The sequence below is a fragment of the Ursus arctos genome, unplaced genomic scaffold, assembly GCF_023065955.2.
Source record: "Ursus arctos isolate Adak ecotype North America unplaced genomic scaffold, UrsArc2.0 scaffold_1, whole genome shotgun sequence".
Classification (NCBI taxonomy): Eukaryota; Metazoa; Chordata; class Mammalia; order Carnivora; family Ursidae; genus Ursus; species Ursus arctos.
In genome coordinates, this window is record NW_026622763.1 from 57,931,510 (window position 1) to 57,951,061 (window position 19,552).

At 38.3% G+C, this 19,552-nt stretch overlaps 1 protein-coding gene across 7 annotated transcripts in view; it reads right to left on the minus strand.

The window, feature by feature from the left end:
- Positions 1–19,552, minus strand: part of ZNF385B (zinc finger protein 385B) — a 376,330-nt gene that overhangs the window by 87,056 nt on the left and 269,722 nt on the right. The window contains exon 1 of one of the 7 annotated variants that reach the window (XM_057316513.1): positions 8,303–11,002. The exons of 5 other annotated variants lie outside the window; for them this stretch is intronic. In XM_057316513.1, the coding sequence (XP_057172496.1) occupies positions 8,303–8,309 (7 nt within the window). In that variant the 5' untranslated portion in view covers positions 8,310–11,002. Of the gene's footprint in view, positions 1–8,302; positions 11,003–19,552 lie in introns of those variants that run through there. One more of the 7 variants, XM_057316517.1, reaches the window with a different exon arrangement.

Consider the following 19,552-nt stretch of genomic DNA (forward strand, 5'->3'; position numbering starts at 1 on the left):
GAATATAATGAGCATAAAGCATGATATAATATACCTTTTACATTGCTATGCTCATGGGACAGGACCAGCCTTTGACTTTTGTATGAACTATTTTTTTTTAAAGATTTTATTTATTTATTTGACAAAGAGAGCCAGTGAGAGAGGGAACATAAGCAGGGAGAGTGGGAGAGGAAGAAGCAGGCTCTCAGTAGAGGAGCCTGATGTGGGGCTCGATCCCAGAACGCCGGGACCACGCCCCGAGCCGAAGGCAGACGCTTAACGGCTACGCCACCCAGGCGCCCCTATGAACTATCTGGCCAAATTATGTAAGACACCTCCTATGTGTAGTTCTATTTCAAAGCATAGGATATAATCTTGTATATATCATAATGAATCAAGTCATAATAGGGCTCCAACTTATTTGATAATAAAGATTTTTCATTTTTTTAAAGATTTTATTTGTTTATTTATTTATTTATTTATTTATTTATTTAGAGAGCAGGGTTGAGGGGCAGAGGGAGAGGGAGAGAGAGAATCTCAAGAAGACTTTCTACAGAGTGTGGAGCCAGACCTGGGGGCTCCATCCCAGGACACTGAGATCATAACCTGAGCCAAAATCACAAGTTGGTCGCTCAACTGACTGAGCCACCCCAGCGCCCTATCAATAAAGATTTTTATATCACTTGCTGTATATATAAATCAAACTCCCTGACCTAAAATGAAATACACACAAGCATGCATGCATACCCCAAAGATCTAACAGCCATCCCTCTCACACGGACACTGCACATGTTCCTATACTTGCCCATAAGAAGGCAATTAACCCTCTCCCCCAAATTTCATCTTCATTGTAAAATCCAAGTGGTATTCATCTATAACTATTAAGCCAATAATATGAGAAAGACAACTCACCACTATGATCCTAAAACTACCTCTGTAATATAATAGGTGCTTTATTTTGTCAACGGATTATGTTGTAATCCATCACAATAAAACCCCATTTGAGGGTTAGGTGACACGTGGAATTATTGCCTTAGTCTTTGACCTTTAGAAACATAATCTTGAAGATTCAGGGGATAGCTCTGAGGCTTCCTAGTGGCTCTTCTCTATGTACCATAACATGAGCAGAGAGAAGACCTCAGTGTTAGAAGAAGGAAATGCCAAAGTCACAGAAAAACTGTACGGGGAAGCATTTACCTAATGAGATCAAATCTATTCTATATCCCATAGAAGTATTTTTTTCTTATGCCGTTATTATGTATGTCTGCCCTAGTGAGTACTGAAATAAAAAGCTTAACATATAAAAGTCTATCAGGTGGAGGCAATGTCAATTATAGAACCCCCCGAGATGTCTTTAAAGAAATTAAAATGAGTGGCACTTCAGAAGTCCTACCAAACTCAGTTTTTTCTTTTTACTGCTTTCCCAGCTTTGTTGCCTCTTACCCTCAGTAACTTTCCCTCTTAACTGCAACAATCACCACCCAGCATCTCCTTTTCACCTCTCTCATCATTTCCATTCTTTCAGCAGTCTAACATGTGAGGAAAACAAATTTATCAAGAGATAAAGTGTGTCACAAGGAGGTGGCTATGTGAGTAGGAGATGTGACTGATAAAGGGTTTTGTTTCTGAAAAGACCACATAATAATAATAACAGATAACATTTTTATAGCGCAGATTATATGCCTTTCCTACCCTAAGTACATTACATTATGCGTGTACAGAAGTATATACACAGATAAGAATATATACATATTTGTACATGTATACCTATATATACCCATTTATGTATATAAACTATACATTTATAGCATTTATGTCCTTATACAATGTTATATATTATATACTCATTTGTATATATGCTAAAAGAGTATATGTATTTCATATACATATATTTTCACGATAACCGAGTAAGCAAGATACTATCACTAGTCCCATTTTACAGATGAGAAACTGAGTCACAAAGAAGATAAGCTCAATCACATACATTTGTACATGGAGAAGACAATATTGAAACCAGGAAATTTGACTACTGAATTCTGTTCTTTACTATTTCTGTTCTTTGCTATGGTCACCAAATTGCATACTTGAAAACACTTCAGTTATATAGACACATTCACTAGCTGCAGATAGCATTTTACCATCGAATTAAGATATTTAAAATGTTGGATCTCCTTTGAAGCTGGGAATTAGTTGGAACTTAGTTGACTCTAATGTAGTATACGATCCCGAAATACCTACAATACATAAGATTTTAAAAAATACTCTATAGGACGTGCTTCTAGAATATATTTATCTAGAAATAACCTTCCCCAAATAATAGTATTATTTAATTCCATAAATACTTATGGAGGAACTGTTGTAAAGGCATAGTGCTGACAGCTACAGGGTTTATAAATTGAATCAGACAGGATTTATTTTACTTTTTAAGAGAAGATAAAATAATAACAACTACTACCAGTTAATGAGATTTTACTCTATGTGAGGTATTGCTAAGTGATTTGTGTCCTTATTTTATTAAATTATAATACAATTCTATGAGGTTTGTATTATTATCCCCATTTTACAGATGAGAAAGGTGAGGCTTAAAGAGATTGAGATCACCTAGTATGTAGTAGGGCCTGGGTCTAAGCTCTTGCTTATCTGGCTCTAAAGTCCAGCCATCATTCCATAAAGTAGGTTATATGTAAAGTTGTTAAGTGAAAAAGATTCTGTCCTCAAATACATTTAGAAAATGCTGGCTTCAACAAAGTTTAAAATGGTTCTTTTTTGTAAGACATCTTGGAGCTTATAATATACTACCGGGCACTGTGAATGTCTAGGCAGATATAATTTCTACTTTCCATTTCTTGAGTTTTCCCCCCAAAGAGCTTCTGGAATGATTATAATGCTTGGCATGTCCTTCCGGCAATGCTGTTCTACACACGTGAACTGTAACAATTCAGGAGAAAGTTGATGACTTTCAGGTCTACCACTTTCTTGTTGTGCAAACTTGTGATGAAGAATAGTTGGAAGAAAGGCAGGCAGGGACAAGGGACACTGCCCTAAGAGGAAACCGCCCTTAGGAGGATTTTACAACACCCTGGAAGGAGCCCTGCTCCCTTACCCACGTGATAGACAGATGACAAAAACCTGATTGGACGACAGGCGCATGGAGAGTTAATCAGATTAAAACAGCCTGCCAAGGAGCCCATAAAAACCCCTAGTTTTAGAAACTCTGGTGGCAACCCTCTCGAGTCCCCTCCCTCTTCGGGAGCTTTGTACTATCACTTTGCTCTTGCTCAATACACCTTGCTTTGCTGCCCACCACTCTGTCTGGTCTACCTCTTCATTCTTGGAAGTGGCATGACCAAGAACGGTGGGCACCGAAGGAGAAAGAAATCCTGTAACACATGGACAAGTGATTTTATTTCTTTATGCCTCTATTTTCTGTTTTATAAATTGGGAAAAATAAGAGTAGCTACAGCATAGGACTAGCAGGAGCACTAATTGAGATCTTTCTATGCAAAATGCTTAATCCTGCATCTGACAAATAGCAAGTGTTCAATAAGCTTTGGTTACTGTAGTTATGAACCGTTCCTACTCCTCTCACACTACGCCATATCCCAGGAGGGCATAAATACTTAAGTTCATTAATACTTATAAAAGGTAGGATATGTAAGGGATCATAAATTATCAGTAAAATGCTGAAGAGTTTCAAGAAAAAATTGCATCTGGTTAGGAGTTGGGTTCATAAATGTTTTCAAATATGAGTTATCTCTTAAGATAAGCCTTGAGGAGTGGTTGGTATTTTGAGAGGTGGATATGGGAGAATGGTGGAGGGAAATGCATAAACAAAAAACATGGAGAAAATTAAATGTATTAAAATTAAAAACTTTAAGGATTCAAGATATTCTTAAGCATATCTGGTTTAGAAGGTAAAACAAGAAAGAGAAAAGAAGCAGAACATCTAAATGAACTTGGGAGTAGGCAAAGATTTCTTTTCTTTTTTTAAAAACTTATTTATTGATTCTAGAGAGAGAGAGAGCTCGTGAGCATGCACACAAGCAGGGGGTGCGGCAGCGGGACAGAATCCCAAGCTGACTTCCTGATGACCACAGAGCCCCAGGTGGGGCTCAATCCCACGACCCATGAGATCATGCCCTGAGCCAAAATCAACAGTCAGATGCTCAACTGAATGAGCCGCCCAGGTGCCCAGCAAAGATATTTTAAATAGGCAACAAAAGATATTAATTATAGGGGCACCTGGGTGGCTCAGTCCATTAAGCGTCTCACTCTTGATTTCAGCTCAGATCATGGTATCAGGGTTGTGAGATGGAGCCCAGTGACCAGCAATGTGTTCAGCAAGGAGTCTGCCGGAGATTTTCTCTCTTCCTCTGCCCCTCCCCCGCCCCATCTTAAATAAATAAATAAATACATAAATCTTTAAAAAAAGGTGTTAATCATAAAAAAATTGATCATATACTCTATAAAGAATAAAGCTTTGGGAATATGACATATCAAGGGAATGAAAAGGCAATCCACAGAGTGGGAGATTATAATAAGATACATATTTTGACAAATAACTTTAATCTAGAATACAGAACTCCTAAAGAGCAATAAGAAAATGAAAACACGATTGAAAAAAATGGGTGGAAGATTAGCTGCTTCACAAAAATATATACTAAAATGGCCAGTAAACATGAAAAAGTACTTCACTTCATTAGTCATTAGGGATATGCAAATTAAAACTGCAATGAGATATCACTACATACCCATAAGAATGGCTACAGTGAAGAAAGATTGAGATTGTTAATAAGGATATGGAGCAACTAGAACTCTTTTTTTCTTCAGGTTGGTTTTTTTTTTTTTCAGTTTTTATTTAAATTCCAATTAGTTAGCATACAGCATAATACTAGTTTCAGATTTACAATACAGTGATTGATCACTTCCATATATCACCTAGTGCTTATCACAACAAGTGTACTCTTTAGACCCCATCACCTATTTAACCCATCCCCCCACCAACCACTCCTCTGGTAAGTGTTAATTGTTACAACTACTTTGTGTGGGTTTTTAAAAAGTTTTTTATTTAAATACAATTTAACTAAAATATATTGCATTATTTGTTTGAAAGGTAGAATTCAGTGATTCATCAGTTGCATACAACACCCAGTGTTCATTACCAAGTGCCCTCCTTAATGCCCATCACCCAGTTATTCCGTCCCCTCCACCTCCCCTCCAGCAACCCTCAGTTTGTTCCCTAGAGTTAAGAGTCTCTTATGGTTTGCCTCCCTCTCTGTTTTCCTCTTATTTTTCCTTCCCTTCCCTTATGTTCATTTGTTTTGTTTCTTAAATTCCACATATGAATGAAATCGCATGGCATTTGTCTTTCTCTGATTGACTTATTTCACTTAGCATAATACCCTCTAGTTCCATCCATGTCATTGCAAATGGCAAGAGTTCATTCTTTTTGTTGGCTGAGTAATATTCCTCTGTGTGTGTGTGTGTGTGTGTGTGTGTGTGTGTACCTATATCTATATCATCTATATCTATCTGTATCTATATCTTTACCATATCTTCTTCATCCATTCACCTGTCGATGGACATTTGGACTCTTTCCATATTTTGGCAATTATGGACATTGCTGCTATAAACATTGGGGTGCATGTGGCTCTTCGAATCACTCTCAGTTATTACAACTACTTTGAAAAACTATTTAGCATATCTACTAAAACTGAATATAAACATACCCTATGACTCAGCAATTCCACCTCTACGTATTTACCCAATAGAAAGGATATCTACTAGAATGTTCATAGCAATACTATTTATAACAGCAGCAAACTGGAAATTAGCTAATTAACCCATCAACAGTAGAAATAAATAATTTTGGTTCTTCATGCAATAAAACATTCACATAATGGAATATAGCAATGAGAACAAATGATTTATAATTATATGCAACAACAAATAGACCTTGCAAGTATGATGTTGAGGAAAAAAACTAAAAGAAGGGCGCATATCAACATTCTGTATGATACCAATTTACACAAAGTACAAAATCATGCAAAACGAATCTCTACTGTTGGGACAGGGCTATCCTTGTAGGAAAGGTGCAGGGAGTGACTAAAAGGGAGCATGAGAGGGGCTTGTAGGGTGCTGGAAATTCTCCTACTTGATCTTGTTGCCACTTACAGACGTATGTTATGTTTGTATACATTCATTCAACTCTACACTTATGTGCACGCTTCGGTGTGTTTCCTCCAACAGAAACTTTTAAAATGTGTTCAGTGACAATACTTTTAGTAAACTATTTCGGAAAATACAGGCAAAAATCTCCAAGAAGAAGAACATCTTCAAAGACTGCCAAGTTTGTATATGTTTAGGATGAATATGACGTTTTTTCCACTGCCAGCCTGATTTTGCTCAAAATGATTTGTGAGAAGATAAAAGTTCCCTTTAATGCTGATGCTTCCTTGCTGAATTTCATAAGTGGACAGAAGAGACTGACACAGAATCTACTGATGTCAAAGAGAAAAATGTGTATCTAGAACTCTGAGACTATAAAATCTTCACAATTGGCAGTTCTGCTCCTGAATCTCCCTTGGGGGCACCTCAGGGTTCCCTCCAAAGAGCTCCAACAGCAGCATCCTGGCAGAATGTTGCATTTAAAAATAAATTCTTCTGAGTACCACACTGAAGTTTATGGGCAATAATGAAGTGCTGTATCAAAAACAGCAGTGAAGCCACATCGTGATAGATTTTAAGCTACAGTGTCCTTTGGGTTTAGTAGTCATATGCCAGCTTTTACACAAAAAGATGAGTCTTTTACTAAGACACAATGGATGGCTTTTTGAATGTGTGGCAATAGAACACTTAGAGCCAAGTGGGATTCATTTATACCTGAATATTGAGCTCATGCACTGGCTTTCTTATATTTAAATGTTGAAAAAAGGTAAGCTTTTTTTTTTTTACTCTATATACAAAATATAGTTTGATTAAACATGTGGCATACTTCATTAGTTGTCATCCTTTTGGAAGCAGAATTGAAAAATCTGAGAATTTCAGAATTTAAGTAAAGAAAATAAGTGGTTCTCAAAAAAGTCTTGAGGACCAATTGTCTTCTCTGAAGCTGAATTTACACTTTTGCTTTATTACCGTTTTTTCCCACTTGTAACCTGATATTATTAAGCGTGACCATACAAGAAAGGAAGCTAAGGAAGGGAAAACAGGATTCTGACAAGTGCTTTGTCATTTTTTGAAATAGTTTTTAATACACCTGACTTATCAAAAGGGAATGTCATGTGCTTAGTTCCTAAATTACTAAGTCTTTAGAGAAGCCAAAATTATCTCCAGACAGGGCTTTACTAAAATTGTCTGAGGTCAAGAATGGATTGGGAGGACACGGTAGCCTGACGAAACTTTCTGGCAAAAAGACGTAGGGAGATGGTCCTGCGCTACATTTGCCCAGTGACTCCTGTCTATGGCATCAAGATGCTTTCATGAAGTGTGAAGCCTCTTTCTGTTTCAGAGGAACTTCTTGCTCTCCCTTCCCAGCATGTAAAGGACCTAATGGCTGCATGGAATCATGGTTTATTTTAGAAACCTTCCGAATAAGACAGGCTTTCCTAGGAAAACCAACCACTATGTTTCTCAAACTGCTGAATGCTTCTAGAGGAATTATATTTCATAAAATTTTAGAAGTAAACATAATTTAAGAACCTACTCTTCATTTTTCATGAGATAAATGTTTAAGAGAATTTAATCCAGCATGATACCTGACTGATGGTAGAATCACATTTAGAGTTGCCATGGCCCAGAGACATTGTTTTGAATATTTAAGTCTATACAATCAAAGATGTACAAGAATCATATATTGAAGTCTTGATCTTCTTTAAAAATTTAAATAGATTTGTAGTTGGTCTGTTTTCTTTTTACGTTTGACTGAAATTCAGGAGTATTCATTTTTCAATGAGATTTTAGTTTTAACGTTCTATTAATATGAATAATGAAAGAAAGAAATTTAAATCAAGGAGAAAAGCCAGTGTGGCCAACAGCCAACATCTCTTTCTATTTTAAAGAACAGTGGAAGATTGATTGCAACACCACATTTTAAAGAATTCTTTTAGTATTTCCAATTGATATAAAAAAAGAGAACAACAAACGCCATTAAAACTATGCTTTCGGCCATACTGTTTAGGTCTATGAACATAACTAATTCAAATAGCTTCCCAGCAGGAGGCACACATACATTTGTTGGTGGTTTTTATACTGAAGTACTATCAGTAAGTGCAACAAAAATGCTATCTGAAAAGACACATTTTTCCAAGCTATGGCAACTGACCTTCCATTGGAGCAGATCAAAGCAGCAAGACCATGGAGGCCTCTGGGTCTTCTTTAGGCCTCTCTTCTGCAGCTCACAAAAGGGCCAGGCTGAACAGGCTGTATACAGCAACTCAGGAGGTCAACACATCCAGCTGCTGCTATAAATTCTAGCTCCAGGATACAAAATGTTTTACCCCCTGGTTTCAGAGATTCAGTTCTTGCATTCAGTGACTTGGCTATTTGCATTTAAGAACCAAATGGGGGGCAAAGGAATAGTGGTTTACTTAATGGTCCTTTAAAAAGATATTTTTTCCTCCAGAAGCTTGCTCCATTTAAGGAAACAGAGTTAATATTTGCTCTGCCAGTGCTCTCTACTCCCACCTTGGTACAGAAAAGAGGTTTCCTTAGCTTAAATATTAACTAAACATTTCAAAGCTATTCAGAAGTTATTGCCCATGTTAAAAAAAAATTAATAGGCTCCTAGAAAGCAGGATTTTGGAATAAACAGGACAGCCACAACTGTGCTATCACCCTTCTTCCTTTTTGCATACATATTCCATGGCTTCCATATGACAATGCACTACAGAGAATTCAAGATAAATTCTAGCGGATTATAATCCTGGTGGCCATTATAGACGAGGCCACTCTTGGTCCTCCGTCAGCCAAGAAGCCATTTTCATCCAGAAACCTCAGAGATGGCTCCCACTTGGCAGCCAGGGACTTTGAAAGTTGCCATTTCATCCCTGTGGAAACCTGGCATGAGGTGACTAATCTGGACATGCCAAGAACGGGGTGAGCAGAGATTGTAAGTAATGGGAGATAGTGACGTTCACCTGGGGCAAAAGGTGAGGGGGATTTGAAAAGGGAAGGAAGAGAGGTTAACTTTGGCTTACTTTTACAAAGTGGACTAGAATTAGCACCAATTCCTTAATTAGAATTTCCTAACATCTCACCCCTAAAATGATTTTTTTCCCTTTTATCTTTAAACGAATTGTCAAAACCAGTATAGAATGAAGTAGAGCAGAGGAAAAACTCTATAAGCAGGAACGACTTAGGTAAGCAGGATATCTATTTCCTTAGAGGAGCTGGGCAACTGGGATACAATGTGATATCACCCTTATCCTTAGAAACACGGGGTCCTGTGACCTAGGGGATGCTTGCACTCCAAAGGGTCTTTAATGGGTATTGAATGGAATGGCGACCCTTGACCTGGTGTCTTGGAACTCTGCCATTGTCCTACATCCTAGAAATTGAGGCTACTTGCTTCAGTCATTCGGGCAGCTTCTGGGGCACTAGTGATATGCAAAACAGCATCAGATAAGGCCCTCCAGTGAAAGCCCAAGGATTTTCTGCATTGGAAGTGATCCATCATAAATGATCGCCCCTGTCCCTGTGTATTATGTTTATTTTTGTACCATTATACTGCTTTTGTACCAGTTTCTCTTCTATGAATTTCTTTTTGGCTTCTCAAATGACTCTGTCTCACTTCCCCAGTGAACACCAAAAGTCAAAAACATAATGATTTTTTAATAAGGTGCCACATGGAAAGTAGAGAATTTAATCATAGCACTCATCATTTTCCTTGTCAATGATTTGCTTTATAAGGCAAGAAAGGAATGGAAATACTTTTTTTCAGAAGAACATTTGTTTTGACTCTCGGTCTCTTCTGAACTTCAAACAGCCTTTTAAGCTCCCTTTGCTTTAAAGGACACAAATGGAAAAGCGACAGACCTGGGCTCAGTGTATTTTATTTGACAAAGCATGTTGCCAGTTAAAGAAAATGCAAGAAAGAACCCAAAGTTCCAAAACTGCACAATCTCTATTGCTAAACGTTGGTTGACTTATGTGTCTGTCTTCTCTTCTCTAACACTTTCTTTCTCTGTGCCTCTTTTATCTCTCACGGTCTCCCTACTACCCCTCCCTCTCACCTGTTTATCTTTTCTGCCTCTCTCAACCCTCTTGTCTCTCTCAGGTCTTTGTTTCCGTCTCTTTCTACTTCTGCATATGGACCTGTCTGTCTCTCTCTCTCACCATAGTACTGCTGGGGAACTGGAAAGCATTCAAACTTTGGCATTTGCCTTCTTTCCCAGCATTCATTTTGTTTTCAATATTTGCCTCTATAAATCAAAAGACAAATAGGACGATTTTACTAATATCAGGATGAGTTTGTCCCTGCGACAAGATAAAACAATTAGATGAAGGTCACATTGCTAGTTATGTCTCAAGTAGTCATGTCAGTTGCAACCACTGAAGATTGTTTTTATATACACTCACATGATAATATCTGCCATACTCATGACAGAGTAGAGCAAGTAAGAACTTAAATTCACCACAGAATTCAGTGGTATATATATGTGTGTGTGTGTGTATATATATATATATATAAAAATACATATAAGTATCTTTTAAGATTTTATTTATGTATTTGACAGAGAGAGTGCACGCACAAGCAGAGGGGAGCGGCAGGCAGAGGGAGAAGCAGACTCCGCACTGAGCAGGGAGCCGGCTGCGGGACTCGATTCCAGGACCCCGGGATCATGAGCTGAGCAGAAGGCAGACACTTAACTGACTGAGCCATCCAGGTGCCCCCAGTGGTATATTTTTATAGCAATTTGTCATGAATGTCCTGGGTTACACAAATACTATAGCGTTCCGTTGGGGAGCACAGGTGTTTAGCGTACATTAAGTAGACATCTAACTTGTTACACGGTTTATGACTGATCATCCTACATTGTTCTTTTTTTTTTTTTTTTTAAAGATTTTATTTATTTATTGGACAGAGATAGAGACAGCCAGCGAGAGAGGGAACACAAGCAGGGGGAGTGGGAGAGGGAGAAGCAGGCTCATAGCGGAGGAGCCTGATGTGGGGCTCGATCCCATAACGCCGGGATCACGCCCTGAGCCGAAGGCAGACGCTTAACCGCCGTGCCACCCAGGCGCCCCCATCCTACATTGTTCTGATGAAGAAAACGGTGCTCAGGGAGAAACGGCTCCATGACAAAGCAAATATACAGAATGAAGCCAACAATGGACCCAGGGGTAGAAAAAAATTTTCTTCCAAAATCAGGTACAAGCCTAATTGTGGTAACTACACTGAGAACCAGTGTCTGCTAAGAAGTCCCACATCACAGAGTACTAGCACGTTGGAAACATTAAGGCTCATGGTCTTTAATCTACTCATTTTTTGCGAGAGTCTACTGAACCCTCAGTGTTTATACCTCTAATTCACCAGTGAGGTAAAATAAAATAAGTCGATGTTCTTTCAATATTTTCCAAACCACCTGAAATCCCACTGGGGACTAAGAGATAAAAACATCTACCTAGTGCCAAGACTTCTAAAGTTCTTTCTTAACAGTAATATTTATTCATGTTTTAGAAATGGCAAAAATGAAAAAAAAAAAAAGAAAAGGAATTTTAGGTGGGGAAACCTAAAATGATAACATTAAAACAGAAATGAGAATTTCACAATCATCTATTGTATACATACAAACTACATCTATCCTCATAACAGACAATACTCCCACTTGAGGAGCTAAACTTACCTAGTTTCCAGAGAGATTCCTATACCCAAGGGTCTAAATAAACATTGAAGCCATTGAATTTTGACTCGAACTAGATGAAACATTAAAAACTTGAAACATGCTCATCCTAAAAATCATGTGACAAGACTGCAAATCACCCACATCACCTAACTTTGTGACAGGCTACCAGCCACTATTCTGTCAGTTTGAACGTGAATTCTTGAATAGGTACAATCATCAGCTTAAATATACTTCCTGAAGAGAAAAGTGAGAGAGGGTTCTAAATACTTGGATTAAACATGAATTTCATTTTTAACCTACTAGTTATTCTGAGACAAACTTCAAAAGGAAAAACATAAAGGAAATGCGGGCAATCAGTCACATCTTTATTATATTTAGCAAAGTGAACCAATATTACAATTTAAATAAAAGCAAATTAGGAAAACCAGGATGATATTGGGCAGGGGAATTGTGAAATTAACAAATTCTATTGCTCTAATTCTGCTACTTTTCTCTGAAATTGATTTTAACTGTTTTACATTTTTGTCACAAACTTCATGAAAAAGTTCCCTGAGGTGTAAACGCTGATCAGCCAGCAATGCTTACCTTCGGTTTTAAGATTACAGTCCACGTTCACTTCTGCATTCGAGCCCTGTACGAAGTACTACATTGAGAGATAAATAATTCCATCATTTCAACCTGGTGCTTCTGTGAAATGTGGTGCTAGGAAACGGCCAACGGGCAGTGCGTCTGAACAAATCATACGTCCCGTAATTGCCGCTTAGCTCTAATTACTATTGAGGATAGTGTTTGCAACTTGATTCCAGGGAGAGGGCAGACTACCTTCTGACGACACTGAACCAAATATATCCTAAAAGACTGACAATTACTTTCTTGCATGTAATTTTTCTGAGCAGCTTTAGCTACTCAGAAACTACTACTCGGCCGTGGTAAAAAATGCAATCAAATCATCTGCCACCCACCTCTTCTTCCCAGCAAAGCAAAGCAACTTTCTCAAAATACTTACTTGTTAAAACAATTTGGAATTTTTGGTATCACTTAGACTTAAAGGGATTTTTTTTTCTTTTCTAGGTGGGCAACTAAATATTTTAAAATTGCTTTTTATTTCAAAAAGGACTGTGTTCTCAAAATATGAACTTTGTCTATATTCTCTTAGTCCAGAATAATTAATTTACATGCCATTAGGCCTGAGGAATTTCCTTCCATTCCTGTGCATTTTTAGGTTTTAAGCAAGATTCACAGCACATAATTAAAAAAGACTAAAGCAGGTAACAATTTGATGTTGATAACATTAATAGGGATGTTTATGCTTTTCAATGCCAAAAACCTAATTTCAGTTACGTGGGTGAATTATCATAATGAAATTAGCATAATGAAATGATACATTATGTACCCATATATCTAATCTCACTCTGCGTCCAGTGGCATCTGACCATGTGATCATAATAAGGTTTCTGATATATCCATGTGACACATGGATATATTTGCTTATGTTAGGCTGATTATCATTGATATTGTTGAGTTAGCTTAGTGGGCATTTGACTGAATGAAAGGAACTTGAAATGACTGACGTTTTAAATGTCAGGAAGGAGTTTGCACCTTTGGTTGGGCAACTTAGCAACATTTGCCAACCACAGCCAACACTTCAGTGATGTACAGAGTGAACTGCACCCACCCAAATTCAGAGATTTGGTATATCTGCTTATGTCAGATTTAAATGGTAACTATCAGGGACAGGTAAACCTAAGGGAATAATTAGATGCAGCAATCAGAATGGTAATTACAATACCAGCTCTTAGAATTAGCGTGCATCTCCAAGCCCCATGATCTCAGTTGTTACAAATAACAAAATACCATTCTAAATGGAACATAGCACACTAGCTCTATACTTATTTCCCCCCAAATAGCAATTGCACACTTCTTGCTCACATAATATTTAGTTCGTGATTAAAGTAAACTTATATTGGGTGCTGGGGTGGCTCAGTTGGTTAAGCATCAGACTCTTGATTTCTGCTCAGGTCATGATCTCAGGGTGGTGAGATCAAGCCCCACGTAGGGCTCCAGGCTGGGTGTGGAGCCTGCTTAAGATTCTTTCTCTCCTTCTGCCCCTCCTGCTTAAAAAAATAAACTAAACTTATAGTCACTGCGGTGGTTTCACTTTTATTTTTTATTTTATTTTTAAAAATCTACACCTAAATTTAAAAATCTAGACCCCTAAGAAAACTGTGTTCAGAAGGGATTATGCTGTTAACTTCCTTCAAAGCATTTTTCCTTCAATGGAGCTAGGAAAATTATTCCATTCTTTTGTGCCTGCCTTTAAATCATGCTTAATTCCTGGAGTATATTTTCCAGAACATTCCCAGGTCTGGCATACTAGTCCATCCTCAAACTCCCAAACCTTTTATTTGTACCTCCCATAGGTCCTTCATTTAGTTTGGTAGTGCACAAAGTGTGGTCCCCAGACCAGAAGCATCGGCATCACCTGAGACCTTATTAGCAGAGCAAATTCCCAGGCTCCATCCCAGGGCATCAGAATTATAAACTCTGGGAGTGTGACCCAGAAATCTGTGTTTTAACCAGCCCTCCAAGTGATTGGAAACACACTGATGGTTGAGAACTACTGGTCTATGGTACATGTATGTACCAAGAGAGGCAGGAAAATGTGGTAAGGAACATGTAAGCTTCTATGGGGGAAACTATGGGAGAGCTAAAGGCCTAGCGGAGAGGTGGCATTTAAGTGGTGATCTAAAGGGGTGGCAAGAGACTCGATGAATCTGAAGGAGGCGCCAGGCATGCCTCCCCTGGCTAACCTGTCACGTGTGCCCTTGAGTTAATGCAGCCCCACCAATGCCAAGATCTTATTCCGTAAGTTACCACCCTTCTTCATTCATTTCCTTCTTAAGGAAAACAAAGAAAACTTCCCTGATTTTTGTCAGCTTCTTAGTCTACCAACTACTCTGTCTTTTCCTTTAACTTTAACTCCTTTTAGTGTAGCTTATATTTCCTTTTCACTTTTTTTTTCTATCCCCTCGCTTCATAAATCTGGCTTCTGTTTTCTCCATCTTAATAAACCTATGGTTTTGAAGTCCTTTATCAGTCCTCCTTGACCTATCTGTACCACTGTAGAATACGATTCCATGTCTAAACACCTCTTTTCCAAGCTCAACCTTTGTATTTCTGAACACCTGCTGGACTCCTCTCACCTGTATTATCCCACTGGCATTTCAACTTCAATTTGTACCAAATTAAACCAAATCATCCCAGCTCCCTGATCCCTAGAAGGGACATTCCTCCTCTGGTGGTCTTTATTTCGTTTCCTGGCACTAAGAGTTTTCTGGTCATACAGACTCTAAAACTTGAATCTGTATTTGACTTTGCCCTGTTCCTTGACCCTCAATCAAGTTAGTTACCTTTATGACATTTTCCACCTCCTTCCCTTTTCATACCCATTACTGTTACCTTCATTTAGGTCCTCATTATCTGTTCACTAGTATAATTCTTCAATCGCTGTACTCCCCCTGTGGTTAAATGAGTTCTTGAGAAGGATAGCTTGAATCAATCATTTTCCTATTCAAAAGTCTTCCATTGCTCCCCTTAGTGAGTTACAGGCTCTGAAATCCAATACTGTGCACCTGTTCAAATCTCTAGTCAGCTACTTACCAGCTGGGCAACATTGAATAAATTAATTGACTTGTTAAGCCCGTTTTCTCAGCTGACAAGTAGGAATAAAAGCCCTAATCATTTCTCATGAGGAGACCTGAAGGAACTAACACATGTAAATTCTTACTGAAGTGCACAGAAGGCTGAAGGATTTAGCAAATGATAAGCATTATTATCACCATCACCAAAGCCATCGCCATAGAATACAATCCCAACACCTCGGTTCAGCAGCCATCACCATCCTTAGACTTAAAACTTTAAAGATATGCTCAACTGAACTATTTCTCAAGTATGACGACAAAATGGTTTTCTTTCTGTCTCTGGCTTCTTAGGCAGTGCTTTACACCTAGCAGTCACTCTAGAAATGTTTCCTACACAAAGTAGTTTGGTTGGTTCTTATACATACATATTTTCTTCGTTCTTGTACATACTTTTTTTTTTTTTTAGTTCTACCACATTGCTTATGCTTCTTAGAATGCCCTTGCCTTTCTGTCCCCTCTCAAATTCTAGCTTTGAGTGGCATTTTAAATGCCATCTCTTCCAGGAAGCCTTTCCATTTCCATCAGAAAAAAGTCTCTTGCTCTCCTTTGAACCTGCAATACATTTCACTAATATCTCTTTTACAGTATTTAAGACATTTGATTGTGTATGCGTCTTTTTCCCCCAAGAAGCTATCAGCTCTTCTGGATTAGAGACCAGACATGATTTGCTGCTTTTGCCTAGTGACTTGCCCAGAGAAAGCACTCAACAAATGTACTGAATGAATGACTGAATGAATGAGGTAAAGGGAACAGCATCTACACTCTTAAATGAACTGTGCTCTGCATACTACCTGGTGAAAGGCTTTCTTTCCCATTGATAATTATGAGGGTCTTCAAAGAGGAAACATGATGAGAATTACAGAAACAAGTTTTAAAGGGCCCCTTATAAATGGGGAGTTTTCTTTAAACCTTGGGTTTAACGTTATTCTAGAACTCAGAAGCATGTTCTACATAAATAAAGTCATAAACATTCATCGGATTCCTGGGATAATGCTCAAAAGCTTAATTAACCCATAGGACAGGTGTAGTGGCTAGAACATTACACTAGCACCTCAATGCCAACATTACTACAAGGGGTCATGAAAAGTAGTCAATATTCTATGAGTGTTTAAGAAGTGCTCAATCTTCTTGATAAAACATCAAATCACAAATTTTGTTTTCTTCTTCATATTTTAAGACATACTCCAAGGGCTGTAACCAGAAGCCAATTTTCTTGTGTATTCAAATGATTACTTTTCATTACCAGGAAGAATGTGCTCTGGTTAAAGAATGAATTCATAATTGCTGATTATAAACTGTAGATTTAGAAAATGAAAGTCTTCTATAAGGTTGTCGATATGTTTAAATTTTTAGAAATCAGAAATTATTTTCTCTTTTAGTTACAATGCTAATTTTTAGCTCCTTTGTCTTCATTTTGGATTAATTTTAAATTGACTGTGTGGCCCTGATACTCTAGCTTCAGTTCCTTTATCCACATCCCCTGACAAATACATAATGGTCCTTAACAAACTTTTAATTACATTCATTAAGGGAGTCTGTTATTTTAAAGTAACTCTTCAGTGAGTAAATAATCCCTTTTTAATGGAAAAATGATTGCCTTTCCAATTATCTGAATTGCAATTTTGGATTTTCACAAATCTACTTAAAGCAGACAAGCTTATAAACAAGAAATTATCAATGAAAAAGACATATTTTCACCGTTACTTTTGTTCCCCCCAGCACTGAGTTAGACATTATGATACGCTGAAGACGGGGCCCTTGGTCCTTGAGAAGGTGACTATTTGGAGAACAAAAATAATATATCTGGAACACTTCGAGACCAATACAAAGACACATAAAATTTAGTGTGAATTACAGGCCCAGAGAGAGAAGTAGTAGAGGAGAGAATATAACCTCACAAGGGCAGGGATCTTTGTTTTGTTCACTGATGTATCCTAAACACTTGGAACTGTGCCCTACACATGTTACGAGCTCAAAAAACAACTGCTCCACCAAAAGGAAAGAGAAGTGAGTTAGAAGAAGTGAGTTAGAAGTGAGTTAGAGAAGTTTCCCTGTGAAGGCAGGGCTTAAGTAAGATCTTAAAACATGTGATTCCTTGGTTTCTCCTTTTGCTCACCACCTGCAACCAGACTATTACCAAGTCCTGTCTGTACTCCCAGTACATACTGCAGATCTGTCCGCTTCTCTCCACGTCACAGCCACTTTCTAGTCCAAGCCATCAGCATCTATCTGGACTACAGCTCATGGCTCTGAGTGGTTCTTTCTGGGAATGTTTATGCTCCCCTACACTTGGTTTCCACGTAGCAGCCAAACTGTTTAAAAATACGAAGCTTACCGCGTTACTCCCTCTCCTTCCCATAGCCTACATTTACATGATTAAGCGTCTGCTTACTTCCAAAACCTCACCTTGTATCACCTCCACTTGCCAACCGCTCCCCTTCCAAGACCTAACCTTCTTTTCTCTTTCTTGAACTTGTCAAACTCATTATCTCAAGACTTTTGTGTTTGCTGTTCCCTCAGGGTGGAACTCTCCTTCCTAAATTTAGTTGTGTCTCAGCTGAGGTCTTCAGCAAGGTGCTTCCTCTCTTACGGGGTTCTGTTTTACCTACTCCATCCACTTATGTGTCTCTAAAATTATCTTGTTTTATTTACTTGTTCACTGCCTCCTCTCACTACAATGTGATCTCCATGACAGCAACAGCTATGTTCCAGGTGCTTTACTCCCCGCTTCTAGAACAGTGCTGGGCCTCTGACAGTACTCAGTACAGATTTTGAATGAATGAATGACTTTATTTCCCCACCTTTTCAAGTATGAAGACAGTTTTTACACATTGAATGATTTGAAGGTCTCCTCACATATTATTATTCTTTTTTTCCTCATGAGTAGTCACTGATTATATATGATGCTGTTATGAAGTCAGGAACATTTTTTCAAATAAAGGCTTACCATTATCACAGTGGGGCTGACATACATTTGGCAAGAGTATGATAAGTGAGACGTGGTGCCCATTTCCAGTTCCAGGTACGAGAGGATCCTTTGCCTACAGACGTTATGGGATCACTGAGGAGTTATATGCAGACAGCGTAGGAGAACACAGGAACGGAAGCCATCCTACTTAACACTTGTACAGAGATGTGAATAAACTCAGGTGAAGCCTTGGCCTAAACTAAGGATAAACTAACTAACTTATTTTTTGAACCTGCTGACACCTCCTATAGAGTTTACTGGTCATCTTCACACATTTGTATAACGGCTAACACATTACATTTATTAATATGCCAACACTATTCTAAGCATTTTATGCATATATTAATTCACCCAATCCTGCCAATTGACACAGTAAGGGAGGAACTTGCTACCACCTACATTTTGTAGATGAGAAAACAGGGCACACGAAACTTAAGTATTTTGCTCAAGATCACAAAGCAGGTAAGTGGCAGGGCTGGCACGCAAAGCCGTGTTGTCTGGCTCTAGAGTCCACACTTTAGCCACTATGCTATGCCGCCTTCCTGACTGAGGAAGAAGGCACGGTCTTCACGCTAGGTGGGGAATGTCTTGCATCATACATAGCATACAAGAAAAATTACATAGCAAATGTCAGCGACTTCTAAATATGCATGTTTTACTCCTAAACGTTTTCAAGCAGTTGTTTTCTCTTTATGCCACATAAAGGTCTGAAATGCTTAGCAGCAAGTAGCTTCATGAAGCAGTTCTATATCATGTGGGAAATCATGAGGATAATCGAAATCAAATACCAAATCTCACTGTGCCTTCAATATCACTGTGAAAACAGCATGCTTTTCTAGGACACACTGTGAAGTCTGAGGTGATAAGATAGCCTATCTCAAAATGACTTGAAACCAAAAATGGATTTTCCCAACTCACCAAGAATGTTCTATTTTGACAGGTTAGAACATGGGGATACAGACCTCACCTTCATATATAAGGTCTTAAAGTGTATAAGCCTCAGTGATTTCTGCCCAGTATTCGGTCAGGTTGTTTATGAAGGAAGTTCAATATTAGCT